Source organism: Leucopleurus acutus (genome assembly GCF_964270905.1).
Source record: "Leucopleurus acutus genome assembly, chromosome: 7".
Lineage (NCBI taxonomy): Eukaryota > Metazoa > Chordata > Mammalia > Artiodactyla > Delphinidae > Leucopleurus > Leucopleurus acutus.
Window position 1 is genome coordinate 93,494,439 of NC_139150.1, and position 23,720 is coordinate 93,518,158.

The 23,720-nt window shown below is 47.9% G+C and overlaps 2 protein-coding genes across 2 annotated transcripts in view; one reads left to right on the forward strand and one right to left on the reverse strand.

Moving 5' to 3' along the window:
* The first annotated feature begins 357 nt into the window (after positions 1 to 357).
* S1PR3 (sphingosine-1-phosphate receptor 3) lies at positions 358 to 12,099 on the forward strand. The gene is made up of 2 exons (XM_082843553.1): positions 358 to 564; positions 8,356 to 12,099. Exon 2 carries the CDS (start codon positions 8,499 to 8,501, stop codon positions 9,633 to 9,635), a length of 1,137 nt encoding a protein of 378 aa, XP_082699679.1. The 5' UTR covers positions 358 to 564; positions 8,356 to 8,498; the 3' UTR covers positions 9,636 to 12,099.
* An 8,275-nt stretch (positions 12,100 to 20,374) lies between these two features.
* Positions 20,375 to 23,720, reverse strand: part of SHC3 (SHC adaptor protein 3) — a gene marked incomplete at both ends in the record, with an annotated part of 148,895 nt that continues 145,549 nt past the window's right edge. The window contains one exon of the mRNA XM_082841960.1: positions 20,375 to 20,503. Coding sequence (XP_082698086.1) covers positions 20,375 to 20,503 — 129 coding nt within the window. The remainder of the gene's footprint in view (positions 20,504 to 23,720) is intronic.

A 23,720-nucleotide genomic window follows, 5' to 3' on the forward strand; every position in this document is an offset into this window, starting at 1 on the left:
GGGCGGGGGGCGGGGAAGGAGAGACGCGGAGATAGGGGCGCGGCGCTGAGGGAAGGGGTATGAAGGTGGTGGGGGACAAAGAAGTGAGGGCAGAGGACTGGGAGATGGGGGAGGGGGCAAAGGGTAGACGGGTGGGCGGGGAGATGCCAGGAGGCCGGGGTATGGAGCAGGGTGCGGGGAGGTGGGGTATGAGGTCAGGGGAGGAGGGGGCGTGGGGGGCGTGAGTAGGGGGCTGGGGCTCGGGGAGGTGGAGGTGGGGCCCGGGATGTGGGCGTGGGGCGGCCGGGCGGGGAGGCGGAGCTCGGGCCCCGCCCCAGCGGGCCGCTGGAAAAGTTTGCGCCCGGCTGGCGGGGACAGAGGCTGAAGAATCTGGTCTGGGAGACACGCGACAGGAACCCGGCGCCAAGCGCGGTGGCAGGACGAACCCGAGCGAGACTCTCCGGCCCGGGAACGTGCCCCCACTCCCGAGCCCCAGGACTATCCCGGCGTCCCAGCCCAGCTCGCATCTGAGCGGAGGAAGGGGTGTCAGGATGCCGGTGGCCCAAGTGCCCTTCCCAGAAGGAGGTGAGACGGCACAGCCGAAGGCCCGGGGCACCGGGGTGGGTGGGGGCAGCCGGGTCCACTTTTCTCACAAATTTCCAGCCAGTCCTCGGCGCGACGGTGACCTGGGTGGGCGAGCACATTACATCAGCATCACCCCCTCCACACAGGTCAGCCATTCTGGTGACTGAAGCTGAGGCGGGGTGGGGGAGGGGATGGTCCCTTTTTAAGTACAATTGGAGCATTTAAATGCCAAGGAAAGAGTAGTGACTCTTCACAGAGACGTTCCGTCAGTCGCTTTCCTGGAACAATTAAAAAGTTGGGCTCCCGCCCAGGATGAGGACCTGGGACTCTGGAAGCGTGTGTACATGTGCTTGTTCTCTTGGGGAAATTATTCTGTTTAATTTTATTCGCCACGAAATTCCAGTTTTCCTTCTATGTCTCAAACAAGGCAGTCAGGGCTGTCAGAATCAGGGGGCTGGAAGAAAAAGTTCCTATCGTGCAATAATGAGGTTCCCAGGGAAGATCAGTATGTTACATTCCTAACAGATAAAGCTGGGGAAGGTCCTTCTTTGACCTGGTGCAGGAGAGTGCTAACTTTGCCACTTTTAACCCTCCAGTCTCCAAATGGTTCTCTCTCCCTCTCTCTTGATCCCTCTCCTTCTTACGTTCTCTCTCTTCCTGACATTAGACACTCCCAAGGACATATTACTTTGTGGTGTTTTTGTATTTAGAGGTAAGAGAGGGACTTCTTGTTGGATTTTTAAAGTGAACATGCTTTACTTTGAAAATGAAGAAAGGTAGCAGCATGAACTGAGTCTGGCTCTTCTGGAGCTCTGGGTACTTCCACAATTAGGCATCTTTTTCAAGTCTGGAGTTAGAAGTTGCAGACCTTGTATATAATCACATGTTCCTAATATATCTTTTCAACATTTATTTCTTCATTGATGAAAATCTTGCTGGCATGGTTAACAAAAACGTAATTCCTAGGAAGTACGAGGGCAGGATTATGGTCTGTGGGTATATGAGTAACAAGGGATGGCCAAGCCTGTTGCTGGTGTACGTGGTGGTTCTGGTGTGTATATGTGTGTGGAGTGTGGTATGGTGTGGTGTGTGTGTGTGTAGTACTTAAGGAGTTGTGGAATTATCCACATCTGTACAAGTTCTCAATTGATGCAGAGCTCAGTGCCAGTATGAATAATTTTGTTGCGGGAGGAGAACCATACACTGGATGTTCTCAGTCAGCAAACATTCACTTAGGGCCTGCTAGTCCAGGCGCTCTTGTTGCCTGACACCAGAGATCTGAAACACAAAGTCAGCCCTTAAGATATAGACAAAATGCTTCCTCGACCAGTTTTCATCTCTGAAAATGCTGCTTTCCTCTTTACATTTGTGCATTTCATTAAAGGCATGAGTCTTCTAATTTTCTACCATATGTGGATACTGAAACTCCCATTTCCTGTACAAGGAGCCTTACCTATTGGCCTAATGAATTTATTTCTCAAAATTTACTAACTGATTTTTCTTTGTTTGGAAATAATGACACTAATTTGATTCCACGGTATCTCTTCCACCTCCTAAAAATGTTTCAGGACCTACAGTGTATACATATATTTTTGTTGCAAAGACATGGGGATTTGAGCATACCATAATCTTGAAACATTTGGGGTTGCCCAATTGGAGAAACCCTTTTTTTCTGCCAGGACTTGGGACTATGACTCTGGTGCTGCCACAGCTGGCAAGGCAGCCTCAGGCAATCTGTTACGTTGGCCAGTTAGCCAGGACTGCTGTGCTGTGGGCTACACGAGCCTTTCTGTTTCCTCGCATTTGGCTTCGTGATTCCTTTCTTAGCAGTTTCGGAGCCATTTCATATTATTCCTTTGCCGTACATTTTCTGTAAAATTAATTACTTGCCTTAAGAGATATTCCATGAACTTTTGGAGATAATATGATATACTGAGTGGAATCCTGTCTAGTTTTAGTTAATAATACTTTTAAGTGTTGTTACAGTTACTAAGCATAAAATTGCCTTTTCTTCTCTTTTGTTTTCATTCAATTTTTGAGGAATTACAGCTGCATCTATAAGAGGCCAGGCAATAGGCCAGTCAGGTAAATCAGTGACAAGGTTGTTCCAAGGAGAGTGTGGTACGGATTGGGTGGCTCTAACGTCCCATCAGCACCGTGAGCTGGAGTGAGAGACCTGAGTCAGTTGACTAGGCTCTTTGGCCTTGAAGATGCCGCTCCATTTCCTCGGGGTCAGAGTTTTCCATATATTTCAGTCAAGCCCTCACATTAGCATTCCAGCATTTTGCTATCAGTTCCAAGCATGGTGGTGACACTCTTGTCACTATCTAGGTGAGGAACACATGGAAAGGTGACAGCCTCCGGAAGAGCTTATCCCTAACGTGGTGCGCTGGAATCCAATGACACAGGCATCCGGCCCAGCGCAGCCTCTTCCAAGCTGTGCTACAAAGGACACTGAGCCCGCACACCCAACCCTCCGGACTCAGTTTCCTCCTATGTACATTTGGAAGGCAGATGCTGTAGTGGGGATCAGACATGGTACCTGCAATGTGCAACATGGGGTACATGTGCAGTATCACCGAGTAAGAGCACTGCTGTGGGAAAGGATGACAGGGACCCCCCAGTTAGGACTTCCTGGGCAGAACACCTCTTATTTGCATATGCCTGGAGGAGCTCATTTCCACACACTTTCATTTGTCCTGTGGCAGTCTTGGTAGGAATTCAGTCCCGTGCCCTTCCTTAGAACAAGCACAGAAGAGAAAGTTTGACAAGGCTGGTTGAAAACCAATGAAGGTAAAGACCTTTTGCATCTAAAGCAGTTGCCCTCCGATCGACGAGCCAGGATGCCCAGGAGTGTGTGCACGGAGGCAGATGCTCGAGCTGCACCAGGTCCTGGGTACAACCTGCATTCCTGGGGCTCCCTGGACTGCCCCCAGATCTGTGTTATCATCCAAGCTTTGTTTACCGGGAGAAAGAGCTGTGGAGAAGCCACTGAAAAGCAGGAATCCTGATCAGGGACCAACTCACTTCCACACTCCAGAGAAGAAAGGGGAAGGTGTGGAATCCTGACGTGGTTCATCTGTAACAGCCGTTTTCTCACTGGGAGCTCCACTAATGGTCACAGAGCAACTCGCAGGCGTGCAAGACTGAGTGTGTGAAGCCTCTTGCTATGAACTATCTCTGAAAGCAGAGTGAGGTCACCTAAGAAGCTCAGAGTGAGGGGAAATACTCATTAGCAAAGGAATTTTTCTGGGGCCATGAAATGGCCAACTCATTATTTCCTTCCTAAATTCTTCTAAACAAAAAAAAAAACAAAAAAAACCCCTTGCTTTCCAAGAAATTTGGCTTGTTGGCAAATGCTTCATGTTTTAATTCAGTTTGGGGGATGAACTGGGAGAACGTGCCTTTAAAAATACAGTGCCCTGCATCCGACCAGGAGAAATAAATTTCTCACTATCTTATTGTGTGTGTGCGTGCGCTTTTTTGTTTGTTCGTTTGGGGGTTTTTTTGGCCATTACAGAGAGAAAGAGACAGACCCCAGATTGTGGAAATATTTCCCTTTGTTTTTTTCCTTTTCCTTCTTTTTACAGTTTGTTTATTTTTCAAATTGACATGTGTAGAGAAAGTGAATCACTAGCACAGAAAGCACATCTGGAATCCATCGGCCCCTGCCGGGCTCACTCCTCCCCGCAGATGCTCCAACTTGGAATGGAGGGAAGAGGTGTGGGGTGACACACCTCTGAACCACCTTACAGAAAGTGTCGTATTCCTTCTCTGCAAAAAGAAAAAGGCTTGGTGTTGAAATGCCTTGAGGTAGACTTGAAGACCCCAACTGAATGAGGTTGAAGTGAAAACTCTTAGGTGTAACAGGTCTCTGTTGAGTAGATGTAAGGGAAGCTCAGGTGTGGGCAGTGTACTTCAGGGGACGGGTCTGTGGGGGTCTGGGCCACATGAGCACAGTTTGAGAGTGAGAACTCTGCCTGTGGACATAAGCAAGGCACAACTGTGTCGGAATCTGGGTTTGTTGGAAGACCACTGTCCATAAGCAGGAGCATCTCTGTCCTGAGTATCTTCTATAACATGCCTGGCTTTCGGAATGTGTACACGACTAGCCAGCACCCAGCCACACTTCTCAGCATCAGGCTGTATTTTTAAGTATTCTGGTGGAAATTAAGCAGTGATCAACCTTTTACAATGGAAAGGCAGATGCTGGTCATTAACAGCCCCAGACACCTATCTTTTAAAATAAAACAAAACGTGAGCATTTGTAGTGTGTAACGCTCACCCTCTATGTGGACTTCTCCAGCTCCCCACAAATACCACTTGCAGGACCAGGGGCTAAGACCCATAAGCCTCTGCAGGGACCCTCCCTTCAAAGCCCAACCTAGACATCAATGCTAGGAAATCCACGGTACTCCTTGGAAACACAGGCACGTGCTCGCCACAACGACATCCTCAACCCATCCTAGCACCACTGCTAAGGACAACAACACTTGGAAACCACTCAATGTCCACAACCAGGAATGAATGGAGGCTGTTGCATCCATCCACATGGTGGAAGCAATGGGAAGGAATTACCGGCATCTCCACGCGTGGCTCACAGGAGCATCACATTGAGAGGACGATGCCAGGCACACTGTATATCATATGGCTCCATTTATATGAAGGTCAGACACAGGCTAAATTACCCTAGGGGACGAGACGTCCAGAGAATGTTACTATCTGGGAGTGGTCAGTGACTAGAAGAGGCCGTGAGGGATAGGATAGGTTGGTCTCCCAGGAGCCCTGGTGCCCGCAGTGCCCAGCACCCCTGCAGTGACCAGCAGCAGCAGGATGGATGAGCCAGGGAGGGCCGATGCCCCACCTCGCCATGAGCAGGACCTGGGAGGGGCAGAGCGTTCTTCCGGCAAACTCGGAGTCTGTGCTGCGCCCCTCGGGATGGAGGCCCGAACTCGTCTGTGAGATGGTCGGACTATGCACAGTGGTGTTCAGATGCATCCAAAATCAATCTGATCTTTCGCCCAGCACTTAACTCTCAGATGGGGTCTACTTTCTAATGTTGATAATCCAAAGAAAATAAGCTTTTAGATTCCAAAGAGAGATGGATATCTTCCAGTTACGCAAAATGCGGAGATTCACATTTAACAAAAGACGTTCTGAAAAAATGTGCTCCTTGAGCGATAAATATTTAATTAAGGGAAACTATAAATCAAGAATTAACGGGAAAATATGTTCACCTTCAAGATTCATGGTTTGGATGGGTTTCTGGCACATCTTAGACAATTTTTGTTTTGGTTATTTTCTTTCTGGTTATCAGTTTTTATTGTTCCCTTCTGTTTCCTCTACTCAATTTTATCAAAACTCTACATATTCAGGGGATAAAAAAGCTGATGTGAGTCTGCAAAGCCTGTGGTGTATTTCCTCTGCCCTTTATTTCCAAGAGAAGTCCAGATCCATCAGTTTTAAAGGGACTCACTTCCCTGCTATCCATACTATATAACCTAGTCGGAGGGGTGGAGACTGTCCAAGAGGTATTCAAATGCCGTGGAGTAATGGGGGAAACTAAGGCACAGGAGACAAACTTTGGACACACCCTGGTTTCAAAAGCCTTTCAGTTGCAGATGCCTAGAGCCCTTTCACCCCAGTGTGAGTGGGAATTCCTGTACAATTCATGTTCCTGTCCTTTTAGTCCTGTTAGTATGTTTTTTATCATTCAGACTGCTCTGGTGCTGAGTCAGTTACCATTATAAATCCTCTTGTTATGCTTGCCAATATCAGGTCCTGGGAGAGAAACCCCTGATGGGAAAGCAGTTGTCTCAGAGGCATCTGAGGCAAACCCGACATGATGGTGTCATGGACAGAGGGGCGGCCACTTGGATGTGGCAGCAGGGGTCTGGCATGGGGGATGTTGCGTATGTAGGGCCCTCGGGCCAGCCATGTGACCCCATTGCCGTCGGGGAAATAGCCGCTCTCAGGATGCTGCTGCTTTGTGGCTCTTGGTGGAGCGGCACATGTGTTCCTCTTCCCTATCTTTGTGCCACGCCTTTTCCATGAATGAGGTCACACGTGGTGCAGTGGCAGTGCATCTGTGTGGGGATGAGGAATACCCTCTCCGGGGTTGTGCTCTGGGGTGGCAAGTGGTGGGAAGATAACCAGGCGACTAAGTTCTCCTGTGCCTGGTTTCCTACGACAGATCTTCACGGTGTCAGCATGGGGATTAAATAAGGGGCTCCAGGGAAAGTGCTCTGAGAGTGTCAGCTGCTGCACCTACTTCTACTCTTAAAAAGACAGCTTGCAATTTGTTTTAAAAAGTGGTGTGCGGGCTTCCCTGGTGGCGCAGTGGTTGAGAATCTGCCTGCCGATGCAGGAGATACAGGTTTGTGCCCCAGTCCGGGAGGATCCCACGTGCCGCGGAGCGGCTGGGCCTGTGAGCCATGGCCAATAAGCCTGCGTGTCCGGAGCCTGTGCTCCACAACGGGAGAGGCCACAACAGTGAGAGGCCCGCGTACCACAAAAAAAAAAAAAAAAAAAAAGGTAAAGAAAAATCTTCACACAGTCGGTTGTTGTAAATTAACCTCGTTTGATCTTAATTATATATTTAAATACTCAAATAATTTTAATTTAGAATAAGTGAGCTTAGTGAAATCCATTTCTGCTTTGGTAGCTGGGTCTGCTTCACTGAGGACATCACAGGAGGCTGATGGATAAAGCCACAGGTGGGTTGGGGTACATCCAAAGTCCAGTGGGGAAGGACCATCGGAAGTCTGGCTCTTGGGTTTTCCGCCCCACCCTCTCACTAGTGCTCCCAGGTTGGTTTCTTTCAGTTCACACACACCGATTTACTTTTGGCAGTTTAGACAGTTAGAGCTAAACTCTGAATTTTAAGCCAAACTCGAAAATCCAGTTAGTTGTCCTCTCTTTTCTTCCTTTAGTCTCAAAAGCTGTTGATTCCACTTTTACAGGTTTGTATTTCTTCCTCCCCTGGCTCCATGCTCAGCTGCTTGCTAGGGGGTGGCCATGTGGGCCGTGCGTGGCCTGTGCTCTTCTTCCTTTGGTGGCCAGGTGGTCGGTTTCTGAGCTCTCCGCTGGGCAGACCTGGGGGCCGTCTAGACTCAATTTCTGGCCCTGGCCCTGCTACCCGGGGATCCCATCCAGGAAGTGTGAGTACTTCCCACAATGTTGCGCCAAAACCCACCAAGGACGTTTCAGAAATCGGACGGGCATTATTCCAGATTCTATTCTATTTTTTGGACCTGGCATAATACTGTTTCTCTCTCAGTAACTGGGAATAAGGGTTTACCACCTCCTGTGCAGTAGATGAGTATGAACTGGTTAGCGTTCCTAAGTGCCTTGAGGCCCGTGCACCGCGATGAAGAGTGGCCACCGCTTGCCACAACTAGAGAAAGCCCTCGCACAGAAACGAAGACCCAACATGAAAAAAATAAATTAATTAATTAATAAACTCCTACCCCTAACATCTTAAAAAAAAAAAAAAGAGATTTCCAGATGGAAGTATTACTTGGGTGTGTGTGTGATGGTGACGTGACTGAATGATGGAGGAGCTCATGCACTGAATTTCCCTCCTGAGCAACTGCAGACACAGAACTGCTCCCTCTGTCTCCATGGTCACTTAGGATCTTGACCTGTGTTAAAGGCCCCCTCTGGGCCCATGCAGATCAGCCGTCCAAATGCTTCAACATTTTTAGTGCCTTTACCCAACTTTATTGTTGCCGTTGATCTTAGGTGCTGTTACTTTATCACTGGGCGCCCCCTCCTTTTATCTTTTTTCAGGAGCCCATTCTCAACACCCTAGCCGGTGTCTGGCTTGGATCACTATTGCAGCCTGAGCCGCAGGCTTTCTTTGCCCGGGAAATGGACGTTCCCAGGGCGCCCTCTGGTGGATTCTGGAGCTAACCGATCGTGAGTTCCAAGTGATGGCGACGGTTCTCACGCTGCACCCCAGACCCTACACCTCCAACGAGACCCTGCACAAACATTACAGCTATGTAGGCAAGCTGAAGGACAGGCTGAAGGACGCCCCCGAGGGCAGCACGCTCACCACCATTGTTTTCTTGATCATCTGCAGCTTCATTGTCTTGGAGAACCTGATGGTTTTGATCGCCATCTGGAAAAACAATAAATTTCACAACCGCATGTACTTTTTCATTGGCAACCTGGCTCTCTGCGACCTGCTGGCCGGCATAGCCTACAAGGTCAACATTCTGATGTCAGGCAAGAGGACCCTGAGCCTGTCTCTGACGGTCTGGTTCCTACGGGAAGGCAGCATGTTCGTGGCCCTCGGGGCGTCCACCTGTAGCCTACTGGCCATTGCTATCGAGCGGCACTTGACCATGATCAAAATGAGACCTTACGATGCCAACAAGAAGCACCGCGTCTTTCTCCTGATCGGGATGTGCTGGCTGATCGCGTTCTCGCTGGGCGCCTTACCCATCCTGGGCTGGAACTGCCTGCACAACCTCCCTGACTGCTCCACCATCCTGCCCCTCTACTCCAAGAAGTACATCGCGTTCTGCGTCAGCATCTTCACGGCCATCCTGGTGACCATCGTGATCCTGTACACACGCATCTACTTCCTGGTGAAGTCCAGCAGCCGCAGGGTGGCCAGCCCTCACAACTCAGAGCGGTCCATGGCCCTGCTGCGGACCGTGGTGATCGTGGTGAGCGTCTTCATCGCCTGCTGGTCCCCACTCTTCATCCTCTTCCTCGTGGATGTGGCCTGCAAGGTGAAGGAGTGTGCCATCCTGTTCAAGGCCCAGTGGTTCATTGTGCTGGCCGTGCTCAACTCCGCCATGAACCCGGTCATCTACACTCTGGCCAGCAAGGAGATGCGGCGGGCCTTCTTCCGGCTGGTCTGCACCTGCCTGGTCAGGGGCCAGGGTGCCCTCTCCTCACCCATCCAGCCTGCTCTCGACCCAAGCAGAAGCAAATCCAGCGGCAGCAACAACAGCAGCCCCTCCCCAAAGAGCAAGGAAGACCTCCCCCAAACAGCTGCCTCGCCCTGCATAACAGACAGAAACAAAACCCTGCAGAATGGGATCCTCTGCAAGTGAGGACGGCGGGCTCCAGGAACGTGGGGTCCTTGCATCTCCATGGAACGAGCAGCAGCTAACCCTGCAGCCACATTCTTATTGATTGCACGCCTCACCCACGGCGGCTGTTCCAGAGCTAGGACTCAGGAAACCTATTCTGCCAACAGCCTGCCTTTTGTGGACGTCTCTTAAGGAGGGAACCCAAGGAATTGCCAACCCATTTCAGTGTAGACAGCATGCCTTTTCCATTTAGGCTCCAGGCTCTTCCAAATGTACCAAGCTGCCGATGTCATCAGTGCCTTACCTTGAATCCCACCGACCACTGTCTGCTGTGCCTAGAGAGGGAAGGTCGTGGACCACAGTGTACAGTGTGTCTCCCAGAACATCAGGATGATGTTTGGTAACTTTACACTACACTCTGCACAGGATAGATGCTGTATATTCGTCATTTCTGTGTTACAGAGCACTTGCGTTTCATACGTCTGCCATTGGTACATGCATAAGTCGCAGTACGTGATACTGTTAACGTAACAGGAAGTACAGGTATGTTCTGACTGAAGCACCAGGTATGAGGATATGGCTGGGTACTAGGTGGACGCACTGGTCCCAGTCTCCTCAGACTGACATGAAGTCTCAAGTTAAGCAGGTTTTGAAAGCCCAAATCCCCCCAAAGGGCTTGTCCAAGGCTGGTCTCAGATGTGTGGGTCTGACTCCAAACTGTCCTGAGACATACACTTGACAGCGTCTGGAGTATCCTGGTGAGAATGAGCAAGTTCTGTGGGCGTACATCCCCCAAGGGGACCCCTGCTTCTCTTCTGTCATTTGTCCCTGCAGTCTTAAGCACATCTAAAAGCCAAGTTAGCCAAATTACGTGATTGTTTGGCATTTCTCCAAATCACAGAAAAGCCAGCCAACGTATTCCAGGAGCCTGTGCCCCAGACCAACCAAGAAAAGAACCCACGAGGGAGAAGCAGAGGACAGACCCCTGGCTCATTTCACCTTTCCAATGTAATGGGGAGTTTCTATTGAATTAGGAGAGGTTTGCAAGGCAGCACTGTGATCCTATGTTGAGTTTGAATCTGCATCAGAAAGCACCAAGTCAACAACTCCCTGCGTTGTCACAGATGAGCAGCTGGGGTCATCAGCAGCCTCATGGATTCCCAAAAGCTGACCCTGACCATGACTATTAGAGCAGTTTACTTGTGATCTGGCAGCTTGTGCTTTCTTCAAAGAAATATAGCCATACTGTACTCTTCCTTTTCAACACATGTTGACCCTGTATCACTGTTTACCTTAAGAAGCAATTACTTAGAAGGTATTTTTGTACACAGTCATCCCCAGTGATTCTTCATGCAGTACAAATGGGTGAAGAATATACAAATTTGTAGAGCTGTCATAAGCATATAGTTGATGTATTGAGTTCTTTGTTTAAAAAAAAAAAAAGCAACCTTTAAAAGGATTTTTTCTTGGGTAAGCCTTACATCAGAACCCCCTGAAGTTTTTAGGTTCAGTGGGAATTTTGCCTGGATAAAGACTAAAAGAGTAGTCTTAATACATGAATAACTTTTCAAAGAGAAAGGGACTCCTCTTTGTTATATGATGCCAGTTCCTCTTTATTAAGGAAGATTTCTGTGGGTCCTGGGTGATCATGTACCGACCAATGTCTTTCTTAATTTTTGTTACTGATGAGATAAATCCTATTTGTAAGGAGATGCTCATCGGTGGCTTTTTTTTTTTTTTTTTTTTTGCGGTATGCGGGCCTCTCACTGTTGTGGCCTCTCCCGTTGCTGAGCACAGGCTCCAGACGCGCAGGCTCAGCGGCCACGGCTCACGGGCCCAGCCGCTCTGCGGCATGTGGGATCTTCCCGGACCGGGGCACGAACCCGTGTCCCCTGCATCGGCAGGTGGACTCTCAACCACTGCGCCACCAGGGAAGCCCATAGGTGGCATTTTTGTTGTCCTCATTACGTCACTGAAAAGGAGCTGATTCTCTTGTCAATAGCATGAGAAAATCCAGGGCATTTCTGGAAAAGTTAAGCATTAAGATACTGGGATAAGAAAACAACAACAACAAAATTGCCTCAGAGAGCCCATATATTGAGTATTGCATTTTACCTTAGGTAGGGAAATGACTTAAGAAATTTATATGTTAGTTCTGAGTTGCTTGGGGGCCCCAGATGTCTGGCACTAATATTAATAACACTATAACCTCAACTTTTTTTGAGGTAGTGCAAAACTTTCAATCAATCTGAATGAAAAATACTCCAAAAAAGTAATTGTGTTTATTTGATATATGCAAAAAGTAATCAAATTTAGTACCGATGTGTACATTCCTAACTAGCTAGCTGGAGATCATTTAGAAGTTGAGTATGTCAAAGCCACAGAGAACCTGTGCATTAGATCTCGTTCGGTTAGTAACCTTTACTGTGTCCCATGTATGTTTGTTAAAAAAATAAATAAAACTGAAAGCCTTTGTATAAACTCATTCTTGGGAGTCCGTGTGAGGGGCTGTGTACACTGGGGCTGCCCCTGGTGATGTGCAAAGTGGCAGTATGACCTCTCACTTGGTGCCAGTGTTTCTGTAGGAGTTAAAACACTCTGAGAATTCCAATAACATTTCCCCTAGGCTTCCCACTAGCAGAGCTGGTGTTTTAGGAAACTTCAGTGTATTGGGTGCTTTTCCACCAATTTTGGTAGGTCAATAGGGAAGGTCAATGGACTACCCTTTTGATAGGGGGACAATTGTAAGGGTCATGGCAGCCAAAGTACAGCTGAAAGAGATGGGATGATGGGTTCTGTTCCATTTGGTGTAATTGAAGCAACAGGAGAGACTAGATCAGAACTAACCCTTTCTCTAGCTTTCTCCAGCACAAATGGTAAGTTTTCACTTCTCCACCCTACATTCTACATAGAAGGAGACCAGTGTTTGGCATCACTAGTTGGTAGTGACATTCTGCCACCTTTGCTAACTGCCCAAGGCCGAGTGGACAGAAGTTAACATAAATCTCAACAGGAATGCCTTTGCCAGGCCGCCATTTTCATCCCACACCTTTGGTGTTCCTGACGGGGTTCTGCTGTGATTGTGTTTTAAGAGGTCTCCTGGGGAATAATTGAGAATATCTGCTTTCTATGGAAAGGTTTCAAACTCAACTCCTCTCCTTCATGAGGCAATACAAGATCCACCAAACAAATGAGAGACTTTTCACGATATTCTTTATTGCCCTCAGACCCACATTGACAGTTAACATCAGACTATTTAGAGAACAGTTGTTTCCACCCTTGACCCATGTTGCTTCTGCACTGGTAAAGAGCCTTTCACAGAAATGTAACAAGGTGTACTTTATAGAAAACTTCTAGTTAAATTACCAAGTCCATGCTTTTAAATGTATCTACGAGTGCAAAACTTCCACACCCAAATGTTTTTAGTATCTAAGTCAAATATCAAAGGGTTTGCTACATAATCAGAAATGCACACACCACTATTCTGAAAATGAAGGCACATTTTCCAATAACCAGTGATAAGAAGTGCAGCATTGCCTAAGTGGGTGTGACAGCCTTTGCCCCTGGGCCACAGTGATGGCGTCCAGGGACAACATGTGGCATCTCCAGTTGGCTGCCCTAGAAGCTCAGGGATGTGCCCAGTGTGGCAGCAGGGCTCACAACTGGAAGCCACATCATTTACTGAAGGAGTGAAGTGGATTCACTGAATGTGAGGAGGGAAGGAACTTAAGCCAATTCTCTTTACCCGTTGTGTTAACAAATATCCCAAATGTTGGCCAAATAATTTAGGTTTTATTATTTTTCATAGAACAGAGGTTAGAAAACTTGAAATTGGTTTTGTATTTCCACTCCTCAGAGATGTCCAAATACCGATTCTGTTCCAATATCAATGTAGAAAGTGGTAAATTGGCAATAAACCATAGACCTTCACAGTAATTCCTTTTTGTTTCACAAAAGTTAACGGAAAACAAAACACAAAATTTTCAAATATTTATCAATATGTATAATTTGCCATCCAAATGCTTTTTAAAAATTAATAAATATCTCATTATTACACATTAGATGTACACGGAGTTCTCTCCTAATCCTTGGATTTAAACATCAAATTTTAATTCTTATTTAGTTCTGGATACAAAGAAACATTCATGTACTTAACTTTACAATATTTATTCTGGAACAAGTTATATTCAAAAGTCAAATGAACAGAGACCATTCCACTTGCAACCAACATACAGCTGTTACAAAAAAGTTAATTCAGTGTTCAAAAATGGATTTGCCCATTGATTTCGGCTTTAGTTGTCACTTGATTTGTGGTAGAAACTTTGGTTGTGGTAAAAATGTCCCAGACAAGTGTGAATTCATGACCTCAAACACCAGGGCCACAGTGTGTGTCCCACTTGCATATATTCCTGCCTACAGCATTTCAAGGTGAAACAACAAAAGAGAAACTTTACATTGCATGAGATGCAGGAAGGAGGCGAGAACAGGCAGAAGCAACCTCACCTCCGCCTCCAGCATCCCTCCTAACACCGACCATTTTTCATGCATGAGGGGGTCCCGGCCTCCTCCTGGGCCATCCACGCCTTGTCTGCCTGTTCTTACCCTCCCCATCCCGTCTGGAGCCTAGTTTGCAAAGCCTTCAGACTCCCCAGACCCACCCAGGAGTTCCACCCTCCGGGGTCCTAGTTGAAGTTGGCCACACCAGCCATCAGGCCTGTCACGCTCCCACACTCTTTGTGCGTTTATTTCCTACTGGACTATATCCTCAGGCAGACGGAACCTTTGCACACTCACAGGAGCCCAGAACAATGCCTACTTCACGTGAACTAACGTAAGATGAGGCCAAGAGAAAGCTGGTTAGAGAAGCCAACAAGCAGTGCGGCTATACCGAGGAAGACCACACTCGGCCCCCAAACACGCCTGCCCGGGCAGCCTCACCAACACCCACCCCTGCTTGTTTTTTTTACATGCTACTGGGTGAACAGGGGATGTAGGTCTGGACGTGCTGCCCCCTCCCTTCTTTTTTCTTTTTCTTCCTCTGTCCTCCCATCCTTTCCTTTCCTGTCTTCCCCCATTGACTTCTCTTCCCTTGTGTCACTTTCCACAGTGGACCCCCCCGTGACCCTCTTGTCCTATTCCTGCAGCATCCAGGACCCTCCTCCCTGTGTCTGTAAATTCTAGGATATATCGGTCCCCAAACTCTCCACATTTGTGTAACTTTCTAGTTGTCCTTGTTAGTTAAAATACCAAAACCCAGGGAGGAGCCCCGAAGTGCTAATTGCCCAGTCAACCTGCGTGTGCACACGTACAGACAGAGATGCACGTCCGTTGTAATCAATGTAGGTATATGCATGTGTATATATGTATATACAGACAGACAGAGATGCACATCTGTCATAATCAGTAGATATATGTATGTGTGTGTGTATATATGTATCTATACATATGCAATTGATATTCACAAGTCCTGGTATAAAGTTGCAATTTTTCTGGCTGCTATAAAATATGCCAGTTTTAAAACTGTTTATTTGTTGCTTGCAAACTTATAAATATGTATAAACTCCATTATAAATAAATTGTGGCTGGCAGATGGCATTTTATCTGCAGCAATGATTGCATGGAGTTATAAATGCTTATTAATCCTCCACTTTTAAACTCACAGCATGGACGCTGGGATCTATAACATGAAGTGGCATGAAAACATAATCATACATTAGAGGGGAAAAACCATCAATGAGACAGGTAAGGGCTAGCAATTCGCACCTGAGGATGGTTCTCAAAGTCAAGACTGCCTACCAGCTTCACCCACAATTTATTAGAAAGGCAAATTCTCTGGCCCCATCCAGAACTACTGAGTCAGGAACTCCGGGGAGGACCCCCGATGGCTCTGATGCCTGCCTTTCACCCCAAGTCTGCTTATGAAGGCCTGTCTCTCTGCCAAAGGATTCCCTGGCTTGGTGTGCATAGGACTGGCCAGGACACTGGGGCTAGAAACAGCCTTCCACCAGTGCTGTGCTGTTTGGGTAAATATCTAGCTCTCTCCCCACGCTGGTGGATTAGCTCTGAGGTATGTCCAGCCCTGCTGCCCTCAGTCCCCAATGCAATTCGTTAGCCACATCCTGGTGACTTGCCTGACCATGCCTTCCTCATCAGCTTCCTTCCTTTACCCACCCCTAAGTCTACATAGGCTCTGAGCTTCTCTCAAGGTCTGCTTCTGAGGGACGCCAAACTAAACAAAGGAATAGAAACACTTCCTTGTCCGTGTGAATGACTCACGCCTTTATGCATTTTGGAAAAAAAGATGGAACATAAATGTAAACTCAAGGAGGGAAGCACTACTGGCCATTTTCCATCAGGGGCTGAGCTTTATGTACAAGCCCTAAAGGACTCTAATAAGTCCTGCACTCTGTCCTAGATTCAGTCACTGACTGTCGCCACCCTCCAGCAAGTCAATTGGCTCTGGTTTCCTCACTGAAAAATGGGTCCCTCCAGCTGTATTATCCCAGAACACTCCCTTACTTGCTGTCCCCTGAGGAGCAGGGACAGTTCCAGGTTAACAACATGTGCCAGTCGTTTTTCCACTTCTCTTTCTCAGGACCAACTTAAAGTTTTACTACAGAACCCTAGAGTATCATTCTGAAACCCAAGGCCAAGATCTGTCTGTGTCCTACAGTTACCTATTTACAATCTTTCCACAATCTCCTTCCCACTTCCCACCGGGCTGTCACCGTTCACAGAAAGGCATTTATGGATGGCATCCTTACATACTTGGCCAGCGAGAGAGCACAGATGTACACTTTTGAGAGTGAAGCATCCCAGGAAACAACTGTCCTCCATGCTTACACATAGTCACTGGCCCCCACAGCCTCTCAGGACAGGGACTGCACAGCCCGGTGGTGCAGGTGGAGAGCCAGGGCTCAGAGAAACTGAGCAACCAGCTCAAGGCCACATGGCTCTGTGCATACGGGAGCCAAGGTAGGCTGCCCGGGGAGCCTGGGATCCAAGGAAACGTGTGACTGGACTTCAAGAAGTGACTGATTCAGGGAAATAAGGACCAGGACATTTGTTTTCAAGTGTTACTTATATAAAGGAGTCACCCAGGCATCTGATGCTACCTGAAAGGAGAGCTCCATTTCAGGAAGCGGGCATCTTCAGGACAGCAGGCTGGACACGGAGCCAGGAGAATGAGTCGACACTGTCCCCAAGAACGGGGCCCTTTGAGGGGGCCGCACAAAGTGGTTTCATCCACTCCTCTCCCAGGCCTGCCCTGCTTTCAGCCAGGACTTTCCCTTCGCACTCGGCTTCTCACCTTCTGTCCTCATTGGAAATGATCACTGCTACCCTCCTCCATCAGGAGAACCCCAGTTGGGTCTTTGTCCAGCAACCCCAACAGCTGAGATGGCCCAAAACAGAATCATTGCTCAAATGAAACACAGGTAAAGGCCAGGTAGGCTCCCGGTCCTCTGGCCTCTCAAACATAAAAAGTCCGGAAGTGGTGGCTTAAACATAGGATTTAGGTGGGGAGTTATTTGATTTGAACACACCATCTGACTGTCCACCTGCTTCTTTTTTTTTTTTTTTTGGCCGTACCATGTGGCTTGCAAGATCTTAGTTCCCCAACCAGGGATCGAACCCTTGTCCCCGGCAGTGAGAGTACCGAGTCCTAACCACTGGACCACCAGGGAATTCCCCACCTGCCTCTACTATGAGCTGTTCAGAGTATCCCTAGTAGTCAGATGTCAAAGCTGACTGAAACCAGTGACCAGCGGCCCCACAGAAGCCCCGCAGGCTCCCAGCAGATAGGAGTGTCACTGGAAAGCACAGCTAATTCAAACAGGATGGTGTGGGTAGGAAGGGGAAGGGGGGTCTCCAGAGCTACTTAGCAAGATGGGCCATTTTAGGACTGCTGGACCCTGCCTGGCTCTCCCGGCAGACACAGAGGCCTGGGTCAAGTGGCAGGGGGCCCACGAGAGGGGCAGCAGGTCCTGGCACACTCCGAGGGCCCAGGGTGGCCCGGCACGGCGCTCAGTGACCACGCCCTGGGAGTTGGAGGCCCTGGAGCTGCCCCGACTGTGGCTGCAGCGAAGTTTGCCTCTGAATCCCGAGCTCCCTATGGAGCAGAGCTCAGAGAAGTGCTGAGAGAGTAGAACAGCTCTGTTGCCCACCGACCCTGTAGCCTTGAGCAAGGTGGGCACTACCTGAGCCTCAGTTTCCCCATCTGTGAGTGAGGCTCCGTGATACCCAGCATGTGGCGTTAAGGAAGAGAAGAGATGACCCAGGTGAGCTCTTACATGCTTTACATGCTTTACAAATGGGAGAAAACAAAGACTAGAAAATTGCTGCTACACCTCAAATCTGCTCCAATGGCTACACAGGAGTGCCAGTTATGTCCCACTAGCACTGTTCTGTGGGAAGCGATCTTAAAACCTGAGCTTAAAAATACATATTTTGAATGAATATTGAAACAATATTTGATCCCCCATTACTTTTAATTTTCTAAATTGATTCTCATGCAAAAAAACATATATTGCTTATCACCATTGAGATAAACACTAACTTCAGAGCAGAGAGCTACTAAACCTGCAGATTACCATTTCTTATACTCCCAAGAGAAAAACAAAACAGATCAAATGTTCAGGGGCCCTCAGTTCTTAATTCTTGTTTCCTACTTTCCTTTGCCCTTAACATGAGCGTTTTGGCCTTATGCAGGGGGGCGTGCAATTCTGTTGAAACAAGTCATTTGATCCATTTTTATATGTGTGTACACTTGCACACAAAGAAGGATCATGCATCCCCATAGAGGTCAGATTTTTATGTATACGTCTGCAGGGCTGCAGGCCTCAAGGAGACAGAGTGCAGGGCAATTCTCACAGCCACCCCAAAGTCTACATTGTCACAGGGGAAGAGCCCGACCTAGCTGCTGTCTGGCATCCCTGTTCAGACCCCACTGCTTTTGGATAACTTGGAGCAGGGTATCTGTTCTGCACCTGAAAACAGACCATTCTAGGAAGAGGCAGGGCAGTCTAGATTAGTGCCAGACTCCCCATAAAGTTCCAATTCACTGCAGAACATTCTAGAAGATTGAAGCCACTGTCAGCTTTGGTTCATTGGACCTTCAAAGGGTAAAAACTCCACAGAAGGCTAACATGAATCCTTGGACCTGCCCCAAGCCATCCTCAGCCAACAGGTCTACCCCATCCTCCCATCCTGGCCATACACACCCTCTAAAAGTAGAAACAGGGTTCACGCACGTAGCATTAGAACTTTGTGGAATTAGCGCTCATTAGAATTTTTTAAATCTACCGTTAACTCCACATTCTCGAAGCATCAAACTTATTACTCTCCAATGCTAAGTGTATGCAGAGAGTCCTTCCGTTGCACTGATGAAGGGGGTGCTGCCCGCAATGGATTTCACTGGGACAAGAGCCAACATTGCAGCACAAGTGAGAAGGTGCCAACGAATGAGTGAATCCTTCCATCTTTTAAAAGACAGCACCTGTTAAATCATATGGTGATCTCAAGCCAAACATTTTTTAAAAGTTAGAAACACTGTCGACTTCCTAACACCAAACGACCCAGTAGGAAATCAGTGTTTGATCCCAAAGGAAGGAGCCGGGACAAAGCGCTGCCCAGGGCATGAGCCCTTTTCATGGAGCAATTGGGAAACAATTGTAGAGACAAACCAGCCAATTTACCACCAATCTCTCCAGAAGTGGGACCTCAAACTGATTCCCAAAGCTCTTGAGCCTGGTCCCAAGCTTCAGGCAAACCTGAATCAGCCACAGCTGATGGAATGTCTCCAGGCAGGAACTCTGAGCACATGTGTTTGCACCCGTCTTCCACAGATCGTACACATGCTTCTTCCTCTACTGAATATAAAGGGGGCGGGGTTTTACTAGCAGGTACTGCAGCAGCCTGTTGGCTAAGAGGATGTACAAACCCCCATCTACCCCTCCACTCATCCTCATTTTGTCCTTATACAGATAAAAACAAAGGAAGCATTTACCTGTCAAGATCTTGATCAGTGAGGCTTATTTTGTGCCCTATTTGGCAATAAAGTGGATCCCCAAGAACCCCTGGACAACCGGAGTCATGGGAGACGGCATTCCTGTGCTCAGCACTACCTGAAACAGCTGGAGTAACGCCTACTCTTCAGTGCAGCAGCCCTAATCTCTGGTGCTGGAAACCCCATGCACACAGGTGTGATGCAGGCAGCCTGGGAGGCGTCGCCAAGGAGGAGGGACAGCCATGAGGACCAGCACTTCACAGGGCTTTACGTGCAGAGCATAGACAGCATCTTGCCTTATTCTATCACAATCCCAAGTGTTTATTACCGACCCTCCTGCTGCTTCTATTCCCTGTATTGTGCTTAGTAGGTAACACCTTCCCAGTGGACTTTCCCAGTGGGATGGGTCAGCTGAATTAACATTTTGCCCGGACAACTACAGTCAAACTTTGTTTTCATTAAAAACATACAGCACGGAACATCAGTCTTACATCTTTCTTAGTCTTAAAAAATATAAATATAGAGGGATAATTTGTACAGGATGTATAGGTATGTACACCTTTAATATGCACATGAGAATTCAGAACAAGTTTATGAAACTTGCACTTTAGGGAGGCCTTCCTCCTGGGGCTTTTGAACAAAGCTCTGAGCTAGTGGGCAGATGCTTGAGTTCCCATGGCCCAGTACCCATCTACCGGGAAGAAGTGAGCCCTCCTGACTGCAGGTGCAGTGTCGGGACGGGGCAGCTGGCAGGTCACGGGTTCCTCTCCACCGGCTGCTGAAGGCAGAGCTCGCTCCCGGCAGAGACGATGGGCAGGCTGTTCTCCAGGTGGTGGTTGATGAGGTCGTTGATACTGTCAAAGATCCTGTCCTTTGTGCGGATCTGTGAGGGTGCAGAGGGAAGGTTAGCACCACCCACAGGCAAAGGAAGAAGAACGCCCCCCACTGGGAGTCAGAACTGGAGACGCAGCCTCCTTAGCGACCCAGGGTTTCCCTGTGCTTTCAGAGGTGGTGTCTGCTAAGTCCCTGGTCCCTGTCACTGGCCAGTAAATTCAGTCAGTTCATCTGTCCACCCCTCTGGGACTGAGCCATGGCCTCCCCCACCTTTAGCAACCAGGGGCCGTGGTGAGATCCTCTGCATCCCAACAGCCTCCTCTCTCTGGCTCCCCTCCTGCCCTCATGGGATTCATCCCAGAAACCTCTGTCCTGCACCACCCAGCGGTGTCTGCAGGCTCCCCTGCCCCTGCCACCTGCAGGCCTTTGCCCGGCGGTACTGGCCCAGACCTCTTCTTCCACCTGGGAACCTAGCTCAGCCTCCAGGTCAGCACCTTCAGGCCCCCGTCCTTCCTCACCACCCCTCCCCAGGCCAGCTGTCAGCATCCTGCACACCTGCCAGAAAGGAGCCCACAGTTGTGAGGAGGGGCTCCAAGTTCCCACTGGAGAGTGACCCTTGCTGGGATGGAGGGGCAGTGCTGCACGTTTCTGGTCACTCAGTTCTAAAGCTTAGTAGGGTGCCTGTCCATGAACTTCTCCTGAATAGATGAAGGCCTGAGATGGGGTGAGGGTGCTGGGTGGCGCTTTGCCTCTTCCCTCTGCACAATGGCCCTGTGCTCTGGTCCCTGGGGGTCACCAGTCCCCCCACCCTGAGCCGGTACACTCACAGTATAGACCACACTTGAAGGAGGCAGTATGAGTTCTGGCCAGGAGCAGTGTCCCAGCGTGCTCCGGATGCAGCCCCGGGGCCCTACTTCTTTGAGAGGGAATGGAGATGGGGCAGGGAGTAGGCCCCTGGCTGTACCCACTAGTGCTCCAGTCCCATTGATGACCCTCACAATGGGTCTGGGATGCCTGGGTACCCCAACCCCTCTCTCCAGCCTCATTGCTGGGACCCATCCCTCCCTTGGAACAACCAGGGAACAACCATCCCTCCCTCAAGGATCTGAAGGCACATCTATTCTCCTCACTTACTTGTCCCAATATTCTTTCCCCAAGTTATTTTTTTGTTAATTTTATTGGAGTATAGTTGATTTAAAATGTTGTGTTAGTTTCTGCTGTACAGCAATATGAGTCAGTTATACATAAACATATATCCACTCTTCTTTAGATTCTTTTCCCATATAGGTCATTACAGAGTACTGAGTAGAGTTCCCTGTGCTATACAGTAGGTTCTTATTGGTTATCTATTTTATATATAATAGTGTGCATATGCAAATCCCAATCTCCCAATTTATCCCTCCCCCGCCCCTTTCCCCCTGGTAACCATAAATTTCTTTTCTGCATCTGTGACTCTATTTCTGTTTCGTAAATAAGTTATTTGTAACATCTTTTAGATTCCACATATAAGTGATATCATATGATATTTGCCTTTCTGTGTCTGAATTACTTCACTCAATATGACAATCTCTAGGTCCATCCATCCTTCTCCAAGTTCTTAATCTCACTCTCCTTTCTTAATGTGGTCACCCTTTTTTCTCCCCCTCCATCAACCCACCAATGGGATGTCCATCTCTAGGCCTTCAGTCCCATATCTCATTCTCTCTCTAAATCTATGCTTCAGGTGTGTGTATCAGAAGCCCCTGCCCAGGCCATCTGTCCTGGGCTTTAAACTTTAAAATTAGGATGCTCTCCTCTCCTGGGTTCCAACTCTGATGTGAGGCTCCTCCCCACCCACCTCTGTAAGCACTGAAGGGGAAGAAACTTCCCAGGCCATGGGGTCCCCTGACTCTTGGGCATTAAGCCTCAGTAAGGGTGTAATCTGATGGGCACATTCAGAAAAAAATCTTTTTGCAAGACTTTCTGGCATCTTTGCATCAAGGTTGTTTAATCCTCCTGGGGCTCCTTAGAATTCCCCACCCAGAAAGACCCCCTGGGTAACACAACAGGCCCCTTCCTTGGATGCTGAAGGCACCCAGGAGCTCAGCTTGAGCCTAGTATTATCGGGGTGTTGCCTTTACATCATTGACTCCTTATTTCCACTTCTTAATGATTAACACTCATTTATGTTCTGGGGCAATAGAGACAGATGAAGAAGGATTTATGTTGGAAAAGTGTCTGGGACAGTGGTCTAAACCTGGGCTCACGTTGGCATCACCTGAGTTGCTCTCAGTAACCCCATGCCTAGGCCAACTTCACCAGGAGCTTGGGATGGGGCCTGGGCACTAGCGTGTTGTATGTTCCCTCCATGATTCCAACATGCTGCCAAGCTGAGGACCACTGGTCAGTGTTTTTGTAGTACGTAGGCTGGCCAGTATAAACATGCACACATGTAAGCACACAGAAGAGTAAGCCATATAAAGAAGTAGGCAGTTTACTTCACTCCTATAAATACTTGCTGAAACTCTGATCTAGCTCCTGCCCAGAGAACTTGCAGCACACAGAGCCATCTGTGTGGACTCACCTGCCATGTGCTGGAAATGCCAATGGCTGATTTTAAAAGCCCAGCAGCCCAGACAAACCTAGGACAAACTTCTCCAGATACATAAAGGGATTCTGCTACAGTGATGACACATGAATGTTAACCCCAGAAAACTACGTTAGGCTTTGCATAGCAAAAAAGCACATAAAAGTGCGGATGAGAGCCTTTGTTTTAGTTCAATACGCATATATTGAAAATGAAGAAAAATCTGAAATCAATAATCTAAGCTTCCACTTTAGGAAACTAGAGAAGGAAAAGCAAGTTAAGTTCAAGTTAAGTAAAGGGAAAGAAATAATAAAAATTAGGGCAGAAATCAATGAAATTGAAATAGGAAATCAATACAGAAAATCAATGATCCCCAAAGCTAGTTCTTTGAAAAGATAAATAAAATCAATAAGCCTCTAACCAGGCTAAGTAAGAAAAAATGAAAGAAGACACAAATTACTAATATCAGAAGTGAAAGAGGGGTCATCACTACAGATCTCACAGACATTAAAAGGATAATAAAGGAATATTACAAATAACTTGAAGCTTTCCCAGTAAGATCAGGAACAAGGCAAGGATGTCCCATCTCATTACTCCTTTTCAACATCATAGTGGAAGTCCCAGCTAATGCAACAAGTCAAGAAAAGGAAATAAAATGTATGCTGATTGGAAAGGAAGAAATAAAACTGTCTTTGCTTAC